General features: G+C 37.4%; 1 protein-coding gene across 1 annotated transcript in view; it reads left to right on the forward strand.

Annotated features, from left to right (window-relative positions):
- The window catches only part of LOC119257831 (disintegrin and metalloproteinase domain-containing protein 5-like), a 74,047-nt gene that overhangs the window by 33,789 nt on the left and 18,267 nt on the right, over positions 1-21,991 (forward strand). Inside the window, exons 13-16 of the mRNA XM_037526103.2 lie at positions 737-832; positions 10,169-10,367; positions 21,036-21,126; positions 21,735-21,954. Of these exons, the coding sequence (XP_037382000.1) occupies positions 737-832; positions 10,169-10,367; positions 21,036-21,126; positions 21,735-21,954 (606 nt within the window). The remainder of the gene's footprint in view (positions 1-736; positions 833-10,168; positions 10,368-21,035; positions 21,127-21,734; positions 21,955-21,991) is intronic.

Raw genomic sequence — 21,991 nt, forward strand, 5'->3', positions numbered from 1 at the left:
CTGTTAATTTTGTTTTTTAATGTATTATAATTACTTTTTCCCTGATCTCTTATTTGGTTCCCCTCCATTCCTCCTATAAGTGAAACCATCTGATATTTTTCTTTTTCTTTCTGGCTTATTTCACTGAGCATAATTCCTTCCAGCTCCATCCATGTTGCTGCAAATGGCATGAGCTTTTCTTTTTTGATTGCTGAGTAATATTCCATTTTGCATATATACCACTGATCCAGTCTTCTATTTTTGGGCATTTGGGTAGTTTCCATATCTTATTGTAAATAATGCTGCAATAAACATAGGGGTGAAGTCTGGCTTTTGAGATGGCTTTTTTAAAATAAGAGTAGTTGGGGTTTTCACATTTCAGAGAAATATCAGTCTTTGACAGTTTTACATTATAGAAGCTCTCTATGTGAATAGGTTTGGTGTATATGATTTATTATTAAGGCAAAAGTATAAGAAAAATGAGAATGGGAGTTACTGAGATGTCTAATAACTATTTCCTCTAATATGTTCCATAGTATGTTAATATGGCACAGATGTTCAAACAGAAGGCAATGAAATAACCCATTTCTTATATAAATTTGGGAATGATATGTGATTACTTTAAATTTCATATAAAGAATGGGATTGCTGAAACTGATTTTCAGAAAAGCTTCATACTTTATAAAGCGGTTCTGTGTTGCAGTTTTATTTGATGACATCTAGTCATCTAGGATTAACACATAACATTTGTTTACAGAATTGTACACATAAATCCTGCTGTGATGCTACAGTATGTGCATTGAAAAATAATGCAGAATGTGGTTCTGGGGAATGCTGCAACAAAGATTGCAAGGTAAGAGGCTATCAGCATTTTGTAACAGCTCATCATTAAATTTCTTGAAATATTTTTTCAAGAAGTTGGAAAACGTCGATACCATATTCAGTTCTTCCAATTATAGTTTCCCTAGCAACTCTGAACCTACTCATACTTTAGTCTTTTCATTAATCTATCATTTCCAGGACTCTCATATATATAATACCTGATATTTCTTTTCCTAACTTCACTTCTGTTTCTGTACCTCACTATAAACCTTTCCCTGGCACATTGAGATTTTCTACTGTAGAAGCTTTCAGTTATAGAAAACATTGTTTTCAACTATAAACATCATCCTGTACATAAGATCATCAGATTTACTCATTTTATAGTTGAAAGTTTGTGTCCTTGAACAGTATCTTTCTATTCATTCACTTTTCTATCCCCACTATCAATTTGTTTTGATGAGTTTGGGTTTTTAGATATAAGTGAGATATGCACTCTTGTCTGATTTATTTCACTTAGTGAAATAAATTCATGTTGTTGCATTTGGCAGAATTTTATTCTTTTTTATTTTGTTCTTTTATTCTGAATATTATTCCATCATATACACATAGGACATTTTTTTCTTATCAACTCATCCATTAGTAGACACTTAGGGCACTTGGTTGCTGTGAGCAATGCTGCAGTTATGATGGGAATACAGATTGTCTTTTCAAAATACTGATTTTATTTCCTTTACATGTATACTTAACAATGGGATTGCTGGATGCATGGTAGTTCTATTTTTAATTTTTTTGAAGAATGTGCACTCTGTTTTCCACTCTGTTTCTAGAAATTTATCTGTTTCTTCTTGGGTACTTAACCTGTCAGCATAATAGCCTCTAATTACCATTTTTGTTCATATTACATATATACTATATGTAATATATATTTTTACATATATGTATACACACATACACATATATAATTAGCTTTAGGGTTTTCTTTTCAGTTGTTATTTAATTTTATTGAGTCCTGTCTCTTTTTATTTGTTAGTCTAGCTAAAGGTTTGCCCTTTTGTTTATCTTTAAAAAAAAAAAAACAACAACTAAAAAACAGCCCTCTGTTTCATTGATTTTTTTTCTGTCCTTCCAATATTTTTGTTTTTAAGAATCTGATTATTTATTTTCCTCTATATTGGGCTCCATGTTCAAAAAGAGTCTTTTCTCATTATTACAAGATATCAGAAGGTCATGGGGCAAAATAACCCTAGGTTTAAATCAGTGGTAACTTAGTGAACTCTTTCTTAGTATTCTTGTTGTCATGGGATACACTTTATTTGACGTTTTAAAAATACTTTTTAAAATTAACATTAATTACAACACTATATTATTCAGAAATATAGGATCCATTTCTTCAGCTAATACCACTCCACCCACACATCACCAAGGCATCTGTATCTTGGCTATTGTAAATAGTGCTGCAGTGAACATAGGAGTGCAGGTTTCCTTTTGAATTTGTGGTTTTGTGTTTTTTTGGGTAGAACGTAGGAATAGAATTTTCTGGTCATTTGGCAGAGCCATTTTCAGTCTTTTTTTTTTTTAAGATTTATTTTATTTATTTGTACAAGCACTGGGGACAGTCAAAAGCGTGGGAGGGTGAGAGGATTCACCAGAGCCAGAGCAGGGAACAGAACAGGCAGACTAACAAAATACATTGCTGAGGGGAGCAGCAGGCCAGACAGTAGAGGTCTGCCGTGCCATTTGGGACCCTCGCAGGGGGCTGGGGATCTAACCGAAGCCGTGGAGGCTGCCGGCATCTTTGCAGCCCAGCGCTCAACCGTTGCGCCACCGGGGGACGCCCGCCATTTTCAGTCTTTTGAGAAACTTCCCATAACTTTTCATAAGGGTTGGACCAGTCTCAGTCCTACCAATATTGTAAGAAGTTTCCTTTTTCACCACACCCTACTCAGCATTTGTTATTTCTGGTCTTTTTGATAAGGAACATTCTCACTGATGTGAGGTGGCATCTCTTTATGGTTTTGATTTTCATTTCCCTGATATTAAGTGGTGATGAAAAATTTTTCAGGTGTGTGTTAGCCATCTATATCTGTTCATTGGAGGAGTGCCTCTTAAATTCCTCTGCCATTTTTTGATTGGGTTGTTTATTTCCTTTTGTTGAATTGTACGAGTTTTTGTAGATTTTTGATATGAGTCCCTTGTACAGTTTGCAAATATTTTCTCCCATTCAGTAGGGCATCTTTTTGTTTTAATTAACAGTCTCTTTGTGCAGGAGCTTTTTAGTTTGATGTAGTCCCAATTGTTTATATTCTCTTTTGTTTTCCTTTCTGCTGGGGATGAATCTGCAAAGATATCTCTGGAGTTTATGTCATAGAGTATTTTGCCTGTGTTTTCTTCTGTACATTTTATGGTTTCAGGTCTTATATCCAAGTCTCTTATCCATTTTTGAGTTACTGGAGTCTGAGTCAGTTAATAGAATCTGTGATCGGCTGTGGTGATATGCACACTGGTTGCTCTGAGTGACCACCCCTCTCTCTTCCTCCTATATGTCTGCCTATTCAGCTGAGCCTATTCTCTCAGTGTTCTGGGTTGGGCAAGAAAAAAGTTGGCTTTTTGTGTTGTATATCACAGTGTTGAGGAACCAGGTTCTCATTATCATTTTCACTTTTTCCTGTTAGAGAAATCACAGGCCAAAATGCTCTCTCTTGTCATTGAACTGTATATGTTGGGGTTCTCAAGAACTTATGTGGGTACAATGAAACTGTTCTTAACCTTTTCTGTGTTTTTCCTATTCTCACATTTTTTTGCTTTATCAGGGAACTGGAAATTTACAGTTGAATTTCTGGGTTTCCATAAAGATAGTCTCATCCATGGTAGTTAGCTACATGATGTTTCTGGTGGGTATGCATTCTGGAATTTCCTGTTTTGCCATCTTGCTAATATCACTGTATTCTGTTTTTCCTTTATTGGTCATATTATACAATGTTAAATATTATTCATTAAGTATAATTTAAAAACTTAACTACCCCATTGAACACAAACATTGTAACTGATTACTTAATTCTCTGTTACACCAAGAGAGAATAACTTTTCTTATGCATAAGTCATATTTTTTTAAAGATTTATTTATTTATACAAGCACTGGGTACAGTCAGAAGCACAGGAGGGTGAGAGAATTCACCAGAGCCAGAGCAGGGAACAGAGCAGGCAGATTGACAAAATATACTGCTGAGGGGAGCAGTGGGAGCTACAGGAGAGGTCTGTGCACCATGTGGGACCCTCGCTGGAGGCCAGGGATTGAACCAGCACTGCAGAGGCTGTGGGCAGCTTTGCAGCCCCGCACTCAACCACTGAGCCACTGAGGGAGGCCCTGTGTATAAGTCATATTTATAAATTCACAGGATTATGTCAACAACTTTGCTATTGAGACTTGTTGGAGTTGTCATAATCATTAGTACCTGGTCCCAATTATGGGAAATGAAAGTGCCCAAATTGTTTTTTCTGGTACCTACACTACAATCTTTACTAGGTAGTCTAGGCTTGTGTGGTAGTTAGAAGTAATAACTTAATTTATCCATCCCTGTTTCCATTTTGTAAAGGTACATAGCCCTAACCATGAATTAGATATTACATATATTTATACTGAAAGTCTTAGAAAAAATAAAAATAAATTAATTAAAAACTAAAACAAAAAAAATGAAAACAAGAAGGTTTCAAGAGAAAACAACTAGAAACAGAAATAAACAGTTTTAAAGTTTTAAGCTCATTTGAGAATTTGAGAACCAAGTGAAGGAGAATGAATCCTCCTTAATGGAGGAAGCTATAGTATGATGAAACTTGATTCAGAGAATGTTTGAGGAACTAGGTATTTATAATATTGAAAAAAAATTTGGGTGAGGGGTAGACTGCAGGTGCAGGGAAGTGCTCTCCTGACTCACCATTTTAGAGCAGGGAGCTTTGAACCCACTGAGACTGTGTGGAACTGGGAAAGGGCTGCCCCCACAGCCAGAGGTGAGCTGAAGGCTCCCACAAGCCAGGCCCCACCTGGCAGTGAGTTGGAGTCCAGAGGGGGATCCAGAAATTTGGAGCCCGGTGGGTGATCCAGCTACCACCAGGCAGTCTGTGGGACCTTAAGACCCACCTCTGGAATTAAACAAATACAGACGGAGGAGATTTTCTGTGACAACGACCATTAAAATATTAATAGTACCACTGCCCTATTTGACTTCTGGCATAACAGTATTTGACTCGATTCGACCACCATTTTCTGATATCCCAGAAAGAGCACACCAAAAAGATGCTGGCCAGTACCAGCGACACAGTGTCCCAGCACATAGGATAAATTAGAAAAAAAGAAGCAGGGAGAAGAAAAACCCCAAGCAAGTCCTCAGGGAAAAGACAAACCACAAAAAGAAAATCATCCACCAGAATGCAACAACAGTGACTTGGAAGAACTTCTGAGCCTTCCAGAAAGAGAATTTAAAATTGCCATGATTAAAAAACTGAAAGAAACCATAAAGGAAAACAATGATAAGGGAAAAATAATCAACCATCAGAAGAATGAAATTGAGTCCCTAAAGAGGGAAGAGAAAGAAATGTAGGAGATCAAAGGATTAATGGAGGAGCTAAAGAACTCTGGGAAAAGCAGTGAAAGCAGAATAGATGAAATGGAAGAATGAATAAGTACTTTCAAAGACACAGAAATAAAAAGAACCAAAACAGAAAAGGCAAGAGAAGTACGAAAGAAAAAGAATGAAGAAAGACTTCGGAATCTATCTGATTCCATGAGGGAAGGAAATATAAGAGTTATAGGAATCCCACGAGGAGAGGAGAGAGACATAGGAACAGAGAAAATATTCAAGGAAGTAATTGAAGAGACCTTCCCAAACATGAAGAAGGAGCTGAAAATAGACATACAAGAAGCAAGAAGAACACCAAACTTCCATGATGAAAGGAAAAGTACAGCAACACACATAATAGTAAAGCTCCCAAGAATCCTAGACAAGGAACTAATAATGAAGCTGACAAGAGGGACAAAACAGATAACATACAAAGGAAAACCAATCAGGCTGACATCAGACTTCTCTGAAGAAACACTATGAGCAAGGAGAGAGTGGATGGACATAGTCAACAAACTCCAAGACAACAAATGCCAACCAAGAATACTCTATCCCACAAAGCTTACCTTCCTCTAGGAAGAAAGAATAAGGACAGTCCCAAACAGAAACTCTGGAATTTCATTATGACTAAACCCCCACTCCAAAAAAATACTACAAGGAGTCCTAAAGCCAGAACCAACAGAGGGATGAATAAGAACAAAACAAGACAAAAGAAGTAATTAAAAAAAATACTACCAGAGAAAAGACAAACAAAATGGCAAATACAGACACTAACATATCAGTATTAACTCTAAATGTAAATGGACTACACTCCTCAATAAAAAGACACAGAGTCGCAGGCTGGATTAAGAAACAAAACCTAACCTTTTGCTGTTTCCAAGAAACACATTTAACTATAAAAGATAAAAATAGATTGAAAGTAAAAGAATGGAAAACAGTCCTACAAGCAAATGGACCAAAAAAGAAGGCAGGAATAGCTATCCTTATTATCAGATAAAACAGATTTCAAACTCAAAAAGGTAAAAAGAGACCCAGATGGTCACTACATTGTGATCAAGGAGACAATACTTCAAGAAGAAATAACACTCATTAACATATACTCACCAAATGAAGGCATACCAAAATATATCAGACAACTATTATCATCTCTGAAAACAGACATCAGAGAAAACACATATGTAGTAGGAGACTTCAACACACCACTATCAACAATGAATAGATCAGTGAGACAAAAAATAATTAAGGACACTAAAGCTCTAATTAAGGATCTAGACCTCATGGGCTTAACAGACATCTATAAAACACTAAACCCCCAAAAATCTGAGTGCATATTTTTCTCAAGCACACACAGATCATTCTCCAGGATCGATCACATACTGGGACACAAGACAAACATCAACAGGTACACCAAGATTGAAATCATACCAACCATCTTCTCTGACCATGAAGGCATCAAACTAGAAATAAACCATAAAAAGAAGGCAAGGAACCCTCCTACCTCATGAAGATAGAAACTCACACTACTGGAAGACCACTGGACTAATGAGGAGACCAAAGAAGAAATTAAAAATACTTTGAGTTGAATGACAAGGAGGACACCAATTTTCTAAATCTATGGAATGCAGCAAAAGCAGTAATAAGAGGAAAATATATAGCAATAGAGGCTCACATCAAGAAACAAGAAAGAACTCAAAGAAACAACCTAATCTCACATCTCAAGAACTAGAAAAAGAACAACAATAAAATCCTAAAACCAGCAGAAGAAAGAAACTAATAAAAATCAAAGCAGAAATAAATTAAATCAAAACTAAAAAAACAATCCAAAAGATCAATGAAACCAAGAGCTGGTTCTTCGAAAAAAATCAATAAAATAGACAAACCCCTAGCCAGGCTAACAAAGGAAAAATGGGAGAAAGCACAAATAAATAGGATCACAAATGAAAGAGGAGAAATCACAACAGACACAGCAGAAATCCAAAGAATAATCAGAAACTACTATGAACAGTTATATGCAAACAAGCTGAACAATCTAGAAGAGATGGACAAATTCCTACAACTCTACAATCACCCAAAGCTAGATAAAGAATAACTAGAACACCTGAACAGACCAATTACAAGCAGTGAAATTGAAATGATAATCAAAACCCTCCCCAAAAACAAAAGCCCAGATGGATTTACAAATGAATTCTACAAAACGTTCGTGCCTATCCTTCATAAACTCTTTCAAAATATTGAGAAGGAAGGGATAATACCAAACACATTCTATGAAGCCAACATTATACAATACCAAAACTGAACAAGGACAACACATAAAAAGAAAACTACAGGCCAACCTCTCTAATGAACACTGATGCAAAAATCCTCAATAAAATTTTAGCTATCAGAATTCAACAATGTATCCATTAGATAATTCACCATGATCAGGTAGGATTTATTCCAGGGACACAAGGATGGTTCAAATCTGAAAATCAATCAATGTAATCCAATACATCAACAAAAAGAAATATAAAAACCATGTGATCATATCAATAGATGCTGAGAAAGCTTTTGACAAAGTACAACACCCATTTATGACAAAGGCCCTTGAAATTCTCTGGATACAAGGAACAAACCTCAGCATCATAAAGGCCATATATGACAAACCCACAGCTAATATCATTCTCAATGGTGAAAAGCTGAAAACATTTCCATTAAGATCTGGAACAAGACAAGGATGTCCACTCTCACCATTGCTTTTCAATATAATACTGGAAGTCCTAGCCAGAGCAATATGACAAGAGAAAGACATACAAGGAATGCAAATATGGAAGGAAGAAGTCAAACTATCACTATTTGCAGATGATATGATAATATACATAGAGAACCCCAAAAATGCCACAGAAAAACTAATTAAACTAATTAGTTTAGTAAAGTAGCAGGATAGAAATCAACACACAAAAATCAGTAGCCTTCCTATACACAAACAAATGAAGAAGAAGAAATCAAGAAAACAATCCGTTTTATCATTGAAACAAAAAAAAAATTCAAATACTTGGGAATAAACCTAACAAACGAGGTATAGGACCTACACAATACTGTGAAAAGAAATAGAAGAAGACACAAAGAAATGGAAAGACACCCCCTGCTCATGGATTGGAAAAATTAACATTATCAAAATGGCCATCTTTTGTTTAAAGATAGGGCCTTTACAGAGGTAATTAATATATGTAGCAGTTTACAGTGTAAGCAATTTACAGATTCAGTGCTATTTCAATAAAAATTTCAATGACATTCTTCAAAGAAATAGAACAAATATTGATGAAATTCATGTGGAGCCACCACAAACCCTGAATAGCCAAAACTCTCCTGAAAAAAAAAAAAGAAAAAGAACTTGGGTGAAAGAAACAAATCTTTAAAGGCTACATACTGTATGATCCCAACTATGTTAATGTCTGCAAAAGGTAAAACTATGGTGAGGGTAAAAAGATCTGTGATTGCCAGGGATTTTAGGGGGGGCAAATTTGCAGAACATGAAGGATTTTTAGTAAGACAGCGAAAATACTTTGCATGACACAATAATGGTAGATACATGTCATTATTGTTTAAACACACTTTAATGTGAAATGTGGGCTTGGAATGACTATGACATGTCAATATAAGTTCATCAATTGTAACAAGTATAATAAATGTATCACTCTAGAGGGAAGTGCTGATAATGAGGGAGGCTTTGTATGTATGGGATTGGGGTATGTGGGGAATCTCAGTACTTGCACCTCATATTTGCTATGGTTTTTAAACTGCTTAAAAATGAAGTCTTAATAAAAAAATGAAATTTGAATAAAAGTTAACATTGCCATATACAAAAATATTTATAAATGAAGCGTATTCTGAAGAAATATGTATTAGTGATTTCTCATCATGGTTATATGTATTTCTATTTATAAACAATTTTGATGATTTGTTTTTGATTTGTTTACTAGTCTGATGACACAAGTTAAAAGTGTTGTGTTTTGTCTTCTCACCTATAACTTGATGAATTGTGTTTATGAAAATGTGAAGAAATTGTTTACAGAAAACCAATTTTGATTAGGTGAATGTTATACACTGGGATCATAGTACATTTGACAGCTAAAAAATTTTGACTGAGTTTGATTATGATTGATGATAACCATGAGGAACTGAGACTTGGGTTGAGGAAAAGAAACTTTGCTGTGATGATATTTAGATGTTTCTTGGCAAAAGCAGGTTACGGATAGGGAACCCTGGGAACTATCAGCTAAAGGGTAAGTACTGCAGAGGCCCTAGGGGATGGGAGAGTTTTCTTTTTATAATTGTTTTCAATGTGGTATGTGAAATAAACTTTCTCTTATGTGTTCTTAAATTATCTTCTTTTAAAATCTATAAGCATCTTTCCTAAATATTTATGATGTATATTTATTGTTTTAAATAATGATGGTGTATGGAGAAACCAGAGACTTTCAGTGTGAGCGTAGCCATCATGGGTTGAAAGTTTTTTCTATTAATTTCTTTGTTCTACTCATAATTATGGTAGTCTGCTTGAGTTTCTCCTTTCTATCAGAAGTATTACCTACTCCTTTATGCACAATAAATTCAATCACTAAAATTTCAGTGCATTTTTAAAGTAAAGAGATAACTTATTTTTCTCATTGTTCTTTGCAGCTTAGGGAAAAATGGAAATTTAATGCCTTAAGGGAAAGAAAACTTGACTATCACTGATATATATAATTTTCTCTTCTGTTCCTTTTCCCTCCCAGGTAAAACCAATTGGTGTAATGTGTAGGCAATCATTTGATAAGGAATGTGATTTTGCTGAATATTGTAATGGGAAATCTTCAGTCTGTGTGCCTGACACTTATGTACTCAACGGAATTAGATGTGATTCGGGTGACTCCTTCTGTTATGAGGGACGATGTCGGATATTTAACAAACAATGTAAAAGGTTAATTGGAAGAGGTAATAACAATGATTTTCTTCTTACTTTATAAATTTTCATTATTCCAAGCTGTGTTTATCAATTCTATAACACAAAAGTAAATGTAATTTGCATCGAGTGTAGTCTTGCCTAATGTATATTAGTGTTAAAGTAAATCACAATTATCTTCATTCTGTAAAAGAAAAAAACTCAGAATTTATATGGACTTCCTTTCACAAGGAAAAAACCTCAAATGGAAATGCCACTTCTTGTAAGTCTTAAATGAAACAAAGCAGGGTTAATCATTGATTGGATAGATTTCAAGAATGGGTCTTGTCAAAGGCCTTTGCTGATAAGTGAGGGCTTCAGCTTTTGACATGTATAGCCTAGTTTGATAGCTTCCTATAAATATATAGATTATTAGCTTTATTGAAATATGAAATTTTTTGCACATATGAAGCTCATCTTCCACGAGAGAGTGAAATTTTTCATTCTCAGTCCTCTCTTTTTTTTTTTTAAATAATAAATTTTATTTTTATATTCCACATACAATTGCAGCCCCCCCATTCTGACACCAATCCCTCCCCTCCCGCCCCTCACCCCCCAAAAAGTGTCTCTGGTTCATAGTTTTTTGTTGATTTTGATTTTCACTTTCTTATAGTTATTCATTCTCCTGGTCCCTTATTTAAGTTTTCTAGATTCCTGCTATGAGTGAGACCATCCGGTATTTTTCTTTTTCTTTTTGGCTTATTTCGCTGAGCATGATCCCTTCCAGCGCCATCCATGTTGCTGCAAATTGCATGTGTTTATCTTTTTTGAATGCTGAGTAATATTCCATGGTATATATGTACCACATCTTCTTGATCCAGTCATCGATTTTTGGGCATTTGGGTTGTTTCCAAAGCTTAGCTATTGTAGACAGTGCTGCTATAAACATAGGGGTGCAGGTGTTCTTTGGAATTGATGTTTCTGTGTCCTTTGGGTAAATACCTAGGAGTGGAATTGCTGGATCATATGGAAGCTCTATGTTTAGTAGGTCCAGAAATCTCCACACAGCTTTCCACAGTGGTTGGACCAGTTTGCACTCCCACCAACAGTGCAGAAGAGTTCCTTTTTCTCCACACCCTCGCCAACATTTGTTGTTGCTAGTTTTTTTAATATGTGCCATTCTCACTGGTGTAAGATGGTATCTCATGGTAGTTTTGATTTGCATTTCCCTGATGACAAGTGATGTTGAACATTTTTTCATATGCCTGTTGGCCATTTGCATTTCCTCTTCAGAGAAGTTTCTTTTTAGCTCTTCTGCCCATTTTTTGACTGGATTATTTTCTTTGTTGTTGTTGAGTCTCATCAGCTCTTTGCAGATTTTTGTGATCAGACCTTTATCATTAGTGTTGGGTGCAAAAATGTTCTCCCAGTTGGTGGGGTTTCTCTTTGTTTTTGTTATTGTCTCTTTTGCTGTGCAGAAGCTCTTTAATTTGATGTAGTCCCAGCTGTTTATCTTTGCCTTCACTATCACTGCTTTGGGTGATGTGTCTGTAAAGATGTCTTTGATGTGCAAATCACGTAGTGTTTCGCCTATATTTCCTTCTATGTATTTTATGGTTTCAGGTCTTATGTCTAATTCTTTAATCCATTTTGAGTTGATTTTTGTGTATGGTGTGAGGTAGTGGTCAAGCTTCATTCTTTTGCATGTAGCGACCCAGTTTTCCCAGCACCATTTATTGAACAAACTTTCTTTGCTCCAATGCATAGTCTTTGCTCCTTTGTCAAAGATTAGTTGACCATAAATCTGTGGGTTTATCTCTGGATTTTCTATTCGATTCCATTGGTCTGTATGTCTGTTCTTGTTCCAATACCATGCAGTTTTGATGATTATGGCTTTGTAGTATAGTTTGAAGTCTGGGAGTGTGATGCCTCCATTCCCTTCTTTTTTTTCAGGAGAGCTTTGGCTATTCGGGGTTTTTTGTGATTCCATATGAATTTCATCAATAATTGTTCTATTTCTTTGAAGAATGACATTGAAATTTTGATTGGAATAGCATTGAATCTGTATATTGCTTTTGGAAGGATGGCCATTTTAATAATGTTTATTCTTCCAATCCATGAGCAGGGGATATCTCTCCATTTCTTTGTGTCTTCTTCTATTTCTTTTAACAGTGTTTTATAGTTTTCTTTGTATAGGTCCTTTACCTCTTTTGTTAGATTTATTCCCAAATATTTGATTTTTTTTGTTTCAATAACGAAAGGGATGGTTTTTTTGATTTCTTCTTCTTCAGATTTATTGTTTGTGTATAGGAAGGCTACTGACTTTTGCGTGTTGATTTTGTATCCTGCCACTTTACTGAACTGATTGATGAGTTGAATTAGCTTTTCTGTGGAGTTTTTGGGGTTCTCTATGTATAATATCATATCGTCTGCAAATAGTGATAGTTTGACTTCTTCTTTTCCTATTTGGATTCCTTGGATGTCTTTCTCTTGTCTTATTGCCCTGGCTAGGACTTCCAGTATTATATTGAAAAGCAGTGGTGAGAGTGGACATCCTTGTCTTGTTCCAGATCTTAATGGAATTGCTTTCAGCTTTTCACCATTGAGAATGATACTGGCTGTTGGCTTATCATAGATGGCCTTTATGATGTTAAGGTATGTTCCTTGTATCCCAAGAATTTCAAGGGCTTTTATCATGAATGGGTGTTGCACTTTGTCGAAAGCTTTCTCAGCATCTATTGATATTATCATATGGTTTTTATATTTCTTTTTGTTGATGTGTTGGATAACGTTGATTGATTTTCGGATGTTGAACCATCCTTGTGTCCCTGGAATGAATCCTACTTGGTCGTGGTGAATTATCTTATGGATACATTGTTGGATTCTGATGGCTAAAATTTTATTGAGGATTTTTGCATCAGTGTTCATTAGGGAGATTGGCCTGTAGTTTTCCTTTTTTGTGTTGTCCTTGTTCGGTTTTGGTATTAGTGTAATGTTGGCTTCATAGAACGTGTTTGGTATTGTCCCTTCCTTCTCAATTTTTTGGAAGAGTTTGTGAAGGATAGGCACTAATTCGTCTCTGAATGTTTGGTAGAATTCATTTGTAAATCCATCAGGTCCTGGGCTTTTGTTTTTGGGGAGGTTTTTGATTACCATTTCAATTTCGCTGCTTGTAATTGGTCTGTTTAGGTGTTCTATTTCTTCTTTATCTAGCTTTGGGTGATTGTAGAGTTGTAGGAATTTGTCCATCTCCTCTAGATTGTTAAACTTGTTTCCATATAACTGTTCATAGTAGTTACTGATTATTCTTTTGATTTCTGCTGTGTCCGTTGTGATTTCTCCTCTTTCATTGATGATCCTGTTTATTTGTGCTTTCTCCTTTTTTCCTTTGTGAGCCTGGCTAGGGGTTTGTCTATTTTATTGATTTTTTCAAAGAACCAGCTCTTGGTTTCATTGATCTTTTGGATTGTTTTTTTAGTTTCAATTTCATTTATTTCTGCTTTGGTTTTTATTATTTCTTTTCTTCTGCTGGTTTTGGGGTTTTTGTTGTTCTTTTTCTAGATCTTTGAGCTTCGAGATTAGGTTGTTTCTTTGAGCTCTTTCTTGTTTCTTGATGTGAGCTTCTATTGCTATATATTTTCCTCTTATTACTGCTTTTGCTGCATCCCATACATTTAGGATATTGGTGTCCTCCTTGTCGTTCAATTCAAAAAATTTTTTAATTTCTTCTTTGATCTCCTCATTAGTCCAGTGGTCTTCTAGTAGTGTGGTTTTTAATCTCCATGAGGTAGGAAAGTTCCTTGCCTTCTTTTTATGGTTTATTTCTAGTTTGATGCCTTCATGGTCAGAAAAGATGGTTGATATGATTTCAATCTTGGTGTATCTGTTGATGTTTGTCTTGTGCCCCAGTATGTGATCGATCCTGGAGAATGATCCGTGTGCGCTTGAGAAAAATGTGTACTCCGTTTTTTTGGGGTTTAGTGTTCTATAGATGTCTGTTAAGCCCAATTGCTCTAGGTCCTTATTTAGAGCTTTGGTTTCTTTACTTATTTTTTGTCTTGTTGATCTATCCATTGTTGATAGTGGTGTGTTGAAGTCTCCCACTACGTATGTGTTTTCTCTGATGTCTGTTTTCAGAGAGGACAACAGTTGTCTGATATATTTTGGTGCTCCTTCGTTTGGTGAGTATATGTTAATGAGTGTTATTTCTTCTTGAAGTATTGTCCCCTTGATCATAATGTAGTGACCATTGGGGTCTCTTTTTATCTTTTTGAGTTTGAAATCTGTTTTATCTGATATAAGTATAGCTGTTCCTGCTTTCTTTTTTGGTCCATTTGCTTGTAGGATTGTTTTCCATCCTTTAACTTTGAGCCTATTTTTATCTTTTGTAGCTAAATGTGTTTCCTGGAGACAGCAAAAGGTTGGGTTTTGTTTCTTAATCCAGGCTGCAACTCTGTGTCTTTTTATTGAAGAATTTAGTCCATTTACATTTAGAGTTAATATTGATATGTTAACATCTCTATTTGCCATTGTGTTTGTCTTTCCTTTGATTTTATTTATTTATTCTTTTAATAACTTTTTTTTTTTTTTTTGGCCTTCTTTCATTGTTATTCGTCCCTCTGAGGTCTGGCTTTAGGACTCCTTGTAGTATTTTTTGGAGTGGGGGTTTAGTTGCAATGAAATTCCGGAGTTTCTGTTTGTCTGGGAAAGTCCATATTCTTTCTTCAAAGAGGAAGGAGAGCTTTGCGGGATAGAGAATTCTTGGTTGGCATCTGTTTTCTTGGAGTCTGTTGACTATGTCCCTCCACTCTCTCCTTGCCCGTAGTGTTTCTTCGGAGAAGTCTGATGTCAGCCTGATTGGCTTTCCTTTGAATGTTATCTGTTTCTTCCCTCTTGCCAGCTTCATTATTTTTTCCTTGTCCTGGATTCTTGGGAGCTTTACTATTATGTGTCTTGCTGTATTTTTCCTTTCGTCATGGAAGTTTGGTGTTCTTCTTGCTTCTTGTATATCAATTTTCAGCTCCTCCTTCACATTTGGGAAGTTCTCTTCAATTATCTCTTTGAATATTTTCTCTGTTCCTACTTCTCTCTCCTCTCCTTCTGGTATTCCTATAACTCTTATATTTCCTTTCCTCATGGAGTCAGATAGTTCCCGAAGTCTTTCTTCATTCTTTTTCCTTCGTACTTCTCTTTCCTTTTCTGTTTTGGTTCTTTTTATTTCTGTGTCTTCAAGAGTACTTATTCGTTCTTCCATTTCATCAATTCTGCTTTCATTGCTTTTCCCAGAATTCTTTAGTTCTTCCATTAATTCTTTGATCTCCTGCATTTCTTTTACTTCCCTCTTTAGGGACTCAATTTCATTCTTCTGATCGTTGATTATTTTTCCCTTATCATTGTTTTCCTTTATGACTTCTGTCAGTTTTTTAATCACGGCAATTTTAAATTCTCTTTCTGGAAGTCTCAGAAGTTCTTCCAAGTTACTGTCGTTGCCATCTGGGGGCTGGTTTTCTTTTTGTGGTGTGCTTTTTTCTCTGGAGAGTTGCTAGGTTGCGTGTGGTTCTTCTCCTCCCTACAGTCTGTTTTCTAATTTGCCGTATGCGTTGGGACACTGTGTAGTTGGGACTGGCCGGCATCTTGGGTGGGCTTCTCTGCTCCCCCCTGGTTCCTCCAGGAGTCATCTGTCAGTTTCAAGCAGTCTTTATTGGAGAAAGGTCCCTGTTCTAAAATGCCGATGTGGGGACACACTCCCCTGTGCTCCTGGTCTGCCCCGGCGGTGGGTTCCTGCTCCCCCTCTGGGCTTGGACTGCAGGCCAGAGGGGGTCTGGCATGGGCGAACTTCCCCCGCTCACCTCTGGCTCCTGAGGAAGCCTTCTGCAGGTAGTCTTTACTGAAGAATTGTCCCTGTTCTAAAATGGTGATGTGGGACACACTCCCTGCGCGTACGGTGTCAGGCACACTCTTCTGCGTGCCTGGTCTGCCCTGGCTGTGGGTGCTCGCTCCCCCTGTGGGCTCAGACTACTGGTCGGAAGGGGCCCGGTGTGGGCTAACTCCCCAGCTGGCCACTATCTCCTTCAGGAGCCTCTGCTGGCTTCAAGTCGCTAGGTGGCGCCAGAGATCTCTCCTAGAGCCCTTGGGGAGCTGATTTTCCACCCCGTGGGACAGGGAGCAGAGCGGGGATGGTAGGGTACACCTCAACGGCTTTGGGGTGCTGTGTCTGCCTTGTGCCCCACCGTCGTGGGGAACCCACGCCCCTAATTTCGTGCCCCGGGTCTCAGTTCCAAAGCCCTCAGTTCCAGGACGCGGGCTGTAGCCCAGATCAGTGGGGCGGGATGGCGCCTTTTGAATCCCGCTCCCGTGCCTGGGCGCCTGGTTCCTGCTCACTCCGGGAGGGCCTCCGCGCGTCTCCCCGCAAGCCTAGGTCGTCTCCCCGCAAGCCTAGGTCGTCTCCCCGCAAGCCTAGGTCGCAGGCGCGGGGACCTGGGCAGCTGCGATCCGATCCGCGCAATCCGCGCTGCTTTCCCCGCGCAATCCCGCTCCGCGTCTGTTTTTCCGGCGCGCCGCTTCCGCGCAGGCTTACCGGGCGGCCGGGGCTGTGTGCTGGGGCTGGTCTCCTCCTGGGCGGGGCTCTCTGCAATGGCGCCCGGAGCTCACCTCCGAGGCGGATCCTGCGGGGGTTCTCCACAGCTCCCGTTCACAGGGTGTGGTGGCTGCAATAGTTCCTTTCCACTCCCAGTCCCGCTTGCTGCGTCCTTTGTTCTTGTTGGCAGTTTTAGTTTGTTGTTTTCCTCCTCTCTGCAGGTCGGAGAGTGCCGCCTCTGTGGGCGGGGGAGGGGAGCAGGGTTCTGCGCTTCCCTCCCTTCTGGTCCTCTTTTATGGCCACTTTCTTCTTCGGGTAGTTTGCTGGAGTCACCCGTTTATCTTCCGTGTCCCGGTTCTCACTGGGACCTGCCGCTTTTCCTCCCTATTAACTTTTTTTAATGGGAGATCTTACTCGCAGCGTCTCCTCGCCGCCATGTTGCTCCGCCCCCAACTCTCAGTCCTCTCTTGGCCTGTCTCAGTCAGATCTTAGGAGAGAACTCTATTGTCTAAATTGATATAAATGCCAGGAATTTAAGGAGGAGATATGATAGAGGGTTTGGTGATTATTTTAATTTTGTTGTTTTTATATCAGAGTCATAGTTGTCCCATCTAACAATTTAAAATATAATTGGGAAAGAAACAAGCAAATAAGTGGTAAAATAAAGGGGACAGAAAAGTATCACAGATCCATGATTTGATGTTTGCCCAAGTAAAACCAAGAATATAAATGTCAATGTTCATCATATAAACTTAGAGCCAACTAGTGGAATGTCTACTAAATGTCCACTGGGTTATTCATTTTACTTACTGTTTATTTAGAATTTGCAGTGATTTTGACTGATTTCCCTGTGCAAGAACTGAAACTGTATTCGTATTACAACCTTCTCTCAAAATAGCCCATATTTCTTCTTGGAGGATAGCATTACATCTACAGTATGTTGATTTGAAGTGATGTTTGTCGGATCCCAGTGATCATTTGTGTTCATGCATCTAAGACATGATGAGTTTGGGCCTATCAATCAACTTTTGTATTTATTTTTGGGAAAATAATTGAGAGGCCACAATTTGTCCTACAGAATACTGTCTAGGGGTTACAGCTCAGGGATAGAATAACTGTATGCTGTTTAGTGTAGAGAGATGAATATAAACACTGATTTCCCCTTCAAGTGATACACTCTCTTATCCGCTGTGTCATCCAGCCAGGAGTGGCAATTTACCATGCCCTGAATGATTAAAAGCTACAGAAAACTCTCAGTCCAAGTACCACTAATGATAACAACCATGGAGAGTACAAGATTCAGATTGCATGAGATTTAATTACTTTAGTTTATCAGAGTTAATCCTAACTAAAATTATATACTTTCTTTTCTTTGCATACTAATACTAACACACTGCTCAGTCATATAACTTCAGCTTGGGCAATCCAAATGCAGGTGTCAAAACTGCAACTTCTTTCTATTTTTACATGGGAGTGTCCTTTTGTCAGACCCTCTGACCCCCAGCCTGGACCTATTTTGTTGTATTTGAATATTTCTAAGCTCTGTTAAACATTTTAGTAATGGGTAGGGCCTGGGATAATTTTATATGGAAGCATTTTATGGGACTCACCATTTTCCTTTTACTGTCTAAGCTATTCAGTCACAGAAGACAAAAATGATACCCCATTTGATGATATTTGCATAGACCCTTTAAGGAGTTTAATTGAGGAATAGCTGTTTGTTATGTGAAGGAATATTGGGTTCATTGTCATCAAGTATAGAACAATAGACTCATCACCTGCAAACAGAAACATAAATTCCTGCCTACTTTATCACAGTCCAGTCCTGGGGATAAAATGTGAAGAGAAAGGATTAACAATTTAGAAGAACAATGATATAAAAGTCCACAAAAATAAATGCTTTTCTTCCAATGACTCTAATAGCCACATGAGACAAAACAAAACAAGCCTCCAAATCCAGTCTTTCTGATAAAAGTGGGAAAGTAACAACCAACAAGTTATTGACTTTTACTTGGCCCTACAAGGAGAAAGATTCATTGGCTTGATGCACCATTTTCTTAGGATCACTGCCAGGACCATTCCTTGGGAGTTCACAACCTGGTCCTGTGTGACCACCATTGGCATTGTCTGTTTATGATTTTGCACCCTGAGGTTCTTGGATGCACAGTGACTTCAGTGACATTGCAAGAGAATCAAAGTTCTGTCCTAAATGTTTCAAACTTAACTTCCAGTCATTGTCTCTCTTTGATTTTATCTCTTCTTGCTTCGGGATTTCCTACTGGCCTCACTCAGTTCAAAGACCAATTGAAGCAAGAATGGGAAAGTTGCTGTGGGGCTTAAATTTCTTCAGCCCCAGGGGAATTAGATGAAGAAACCACTAAAGACATAGTCCTGGGAAGAAAAGAAAATTCTGGGCCTCCCTGGTGGCACAGATGGTTGAGTGCCGCACTGTGAAGCTGTCTGCAGCCTCTGCAGTGCTGGTTCAATCCCAGCGGGCCAGCAAAAATCCCACATGGCACAGCAGACCTCTCCTGTCTTGCCTTCTGCTCCCCTCAGCAGTGTATTTCAGTCAGTCTGCCTGTTCTGTTCCCCCCTCTGTCTCTGGTGAATCCTGTCACCCCCCCGCGCATCTGGCCTGTACCCCGTTTCTTGTAAAAATAAATCTTTTTTTAAAAAAAAGAAAAGAAAATTCTGGCCCAGGAGTGGATCATGCTGGTCATAGGGGCCTTGGGAGACAAGAGAACAGCATGGAATACCTGCCATCCTGACTCTCAGAAGTTGAGCTGAAAAAAGTCACTGGAGAGGATGTTGTTTTGTTCAGAGTAGTAGAACATCTCCCAACACGCATGGTTATAACCCTTGCACTCCTCATTGCTTCTCCTTTCCCTTCTGTGCGTGAGCAGAACAGCTGCTAAGACTTGGGGATGTAGCAGCAGGTTTTACTGACGTGGACACCCAGACTACTCCAGGGAACCGATGACTGATGGGAAGGGCCCATCAATTGGTTTGGTAAAGCAGGGTTATGCAACAAACAATGACTTGTCTCTGCAAAATATATTTTGTTCATCATGTATTTTTCTTGTATTAATTTTGGTTTTTAAAAATAATGCATTAAGATATTATTTGATTATTGAATGTTTGATCATCTAACCCCTTAAGTTTTGTGTCATCCTAGTGCTGGCCCTATACAGAATTAAAGGGAATTGACTAGTCTAAATCAGATTTTATCAAAGTGGAATTTTAATTAGACCAAAGCAGACAGAAGATAATTACTTTTTGGGTAAATTTAAGAGCAAGTCTCTTCAAAAGAGAATTTCTGGCTATGATGCATTCTGCACAGAAATCTAGACCCGTTTTGTTGTAGCATCCTATATAAGCGTGGATTGTGTGTTTCGGGAGAGAAAGTGAAATTTATAGGTCATACTCTCCAACCATAAAAATCTGTGAAATTGCTGAAGAGAATTATCTCATCAATTAATAGTTGTGATAACAAAAGATCTCAGTGATTATTTTCACATGTGATTAACATGATTAACATAACCCATCTTTATAACCAAGTCAAACTGATGTGACAGATATGGTATATATTTGAATTTTCATGCTTTTAAAATTAGACATTGCTAAATATATAAGAGGGCTGAAGTAAATGAACATAGATATCCTTCCTAATTTTAAAATTCAATAATTCTTATTCAGTGATTGTTAGGATACTAGGAAACAGAGATGAGCTCTCTAGAAGGACCAAGAAGAATTAAATCAAATGTTGTTTGGGTTCTTATTCAGTATTGAATTATAGACACTGTTTCTCTCTTGTTTTATTTGGAATAAGAGCAAACTCAGGGAAATAGGGGAACCAAAGGATAAAGAAAATATAGAGGACCACAACTACTTATTTTTCTAATAATGTAGACTCAACTGAATAATGTTGCTGTTTATTTTCTGCATGGTGCAGAACGGTCTATGAGGCTTGACATGAGGATCTCTCTCTTTTTTTAAATCCTTGATCTACCACCAGCAACTTCTTAAAATTAGGTAATTAAAAACTCCCCTAGGGATCATATTATAATTTCCAGAATTAGTCTACTATTCCTATAATGATAATTGGAATTATGTATTGTACTTAATTAAGTTTTTCTTCTTTTAGCTTCTAGAGGTGCTTCGTTTGCCTGTTTTGAAGAAATAAATTCAAGAGGTGATAGATATGGAAACTGTGGCAGTCGTCCATGCCGTTTTGAGTGTGTATTTCAAAAATTATAATTGTGTAAAGTAGGATGGTGTTGCTAAGATCCTAGAATATATTAGTATGTACATACAAAAATGTTAGTTTTCTTTGTTTCCTGTCCTGGACCAAATAGTATTACCAACTGCTTATGTATAACTTGTGTTCAATGCCTATAAAATTACAACAGTAACCATAAAAATCGCCTTTATTTTTTGTTCTCATGAGCTAGACATTGTTTTAGGTAGTTTGTATATGTTATAGATTTATTATATAGTATAAATATATTTTTAGAGATAAAGTGTTTATAGCAAGAATTATTTATTCCATTTTATTGATAAAATAATTGGAGACCAGTGATCATTTGCTCATATATCAGGAATTATTATAAGGTAGATTGTAGGTGTCATATTGCAAAAATAATTAATTTTCCCTCACCATATTGTCTCACAAAACAAAAAAAAAAAATCCACATTATAGGTCAGTGTGGTCAAAAAAAATTACTGAGAGCAGATCATGAGCCCTGGATTTAAATTAGTAATATACTTTTTTAAACTTAGCTATATTAGCAATCTGCATTATTTCTGTAAATAAAACAACATTTTTTCTACCTTGTGCTACTAGGAATGTTCTATGTGGAAAATTAGCTTGTGTTTGGCCACACAAAACATTGGTGTTCCGTGCAAATTTATCTGTGATTTATACACACGTACGTGAGGATTTGTGTGTTTCTACATTTCGAATCTCAGAAAGTTTGCCGAGACCCACAATTACCACCATTGAGACACCTGAAGAGAGAGATGATACGTTTGTGGAAGATGGCACTGTGTGTGGCCCTGAGATGGTAATTACAACTGAAAAACTACTTTGAAAATTATATT

This window comes from Talpa occidentalis, unplaced genomic scaffold (assembly GCF_014898055.3).
Source record: "Talpa occidentalis isolate TD23 unplaced genomic scaffold, MPIMG_talOcc4v2.1 talOcc4.4, whole genome shotgun sequence".
Taxonomy (NCBI): domain Eukaryota; kingdom Metazoa; phylum Chordata; class Mammalia; order Eulipotyphla; family Talpidae; genus Talpa; species Talpa occidentalis.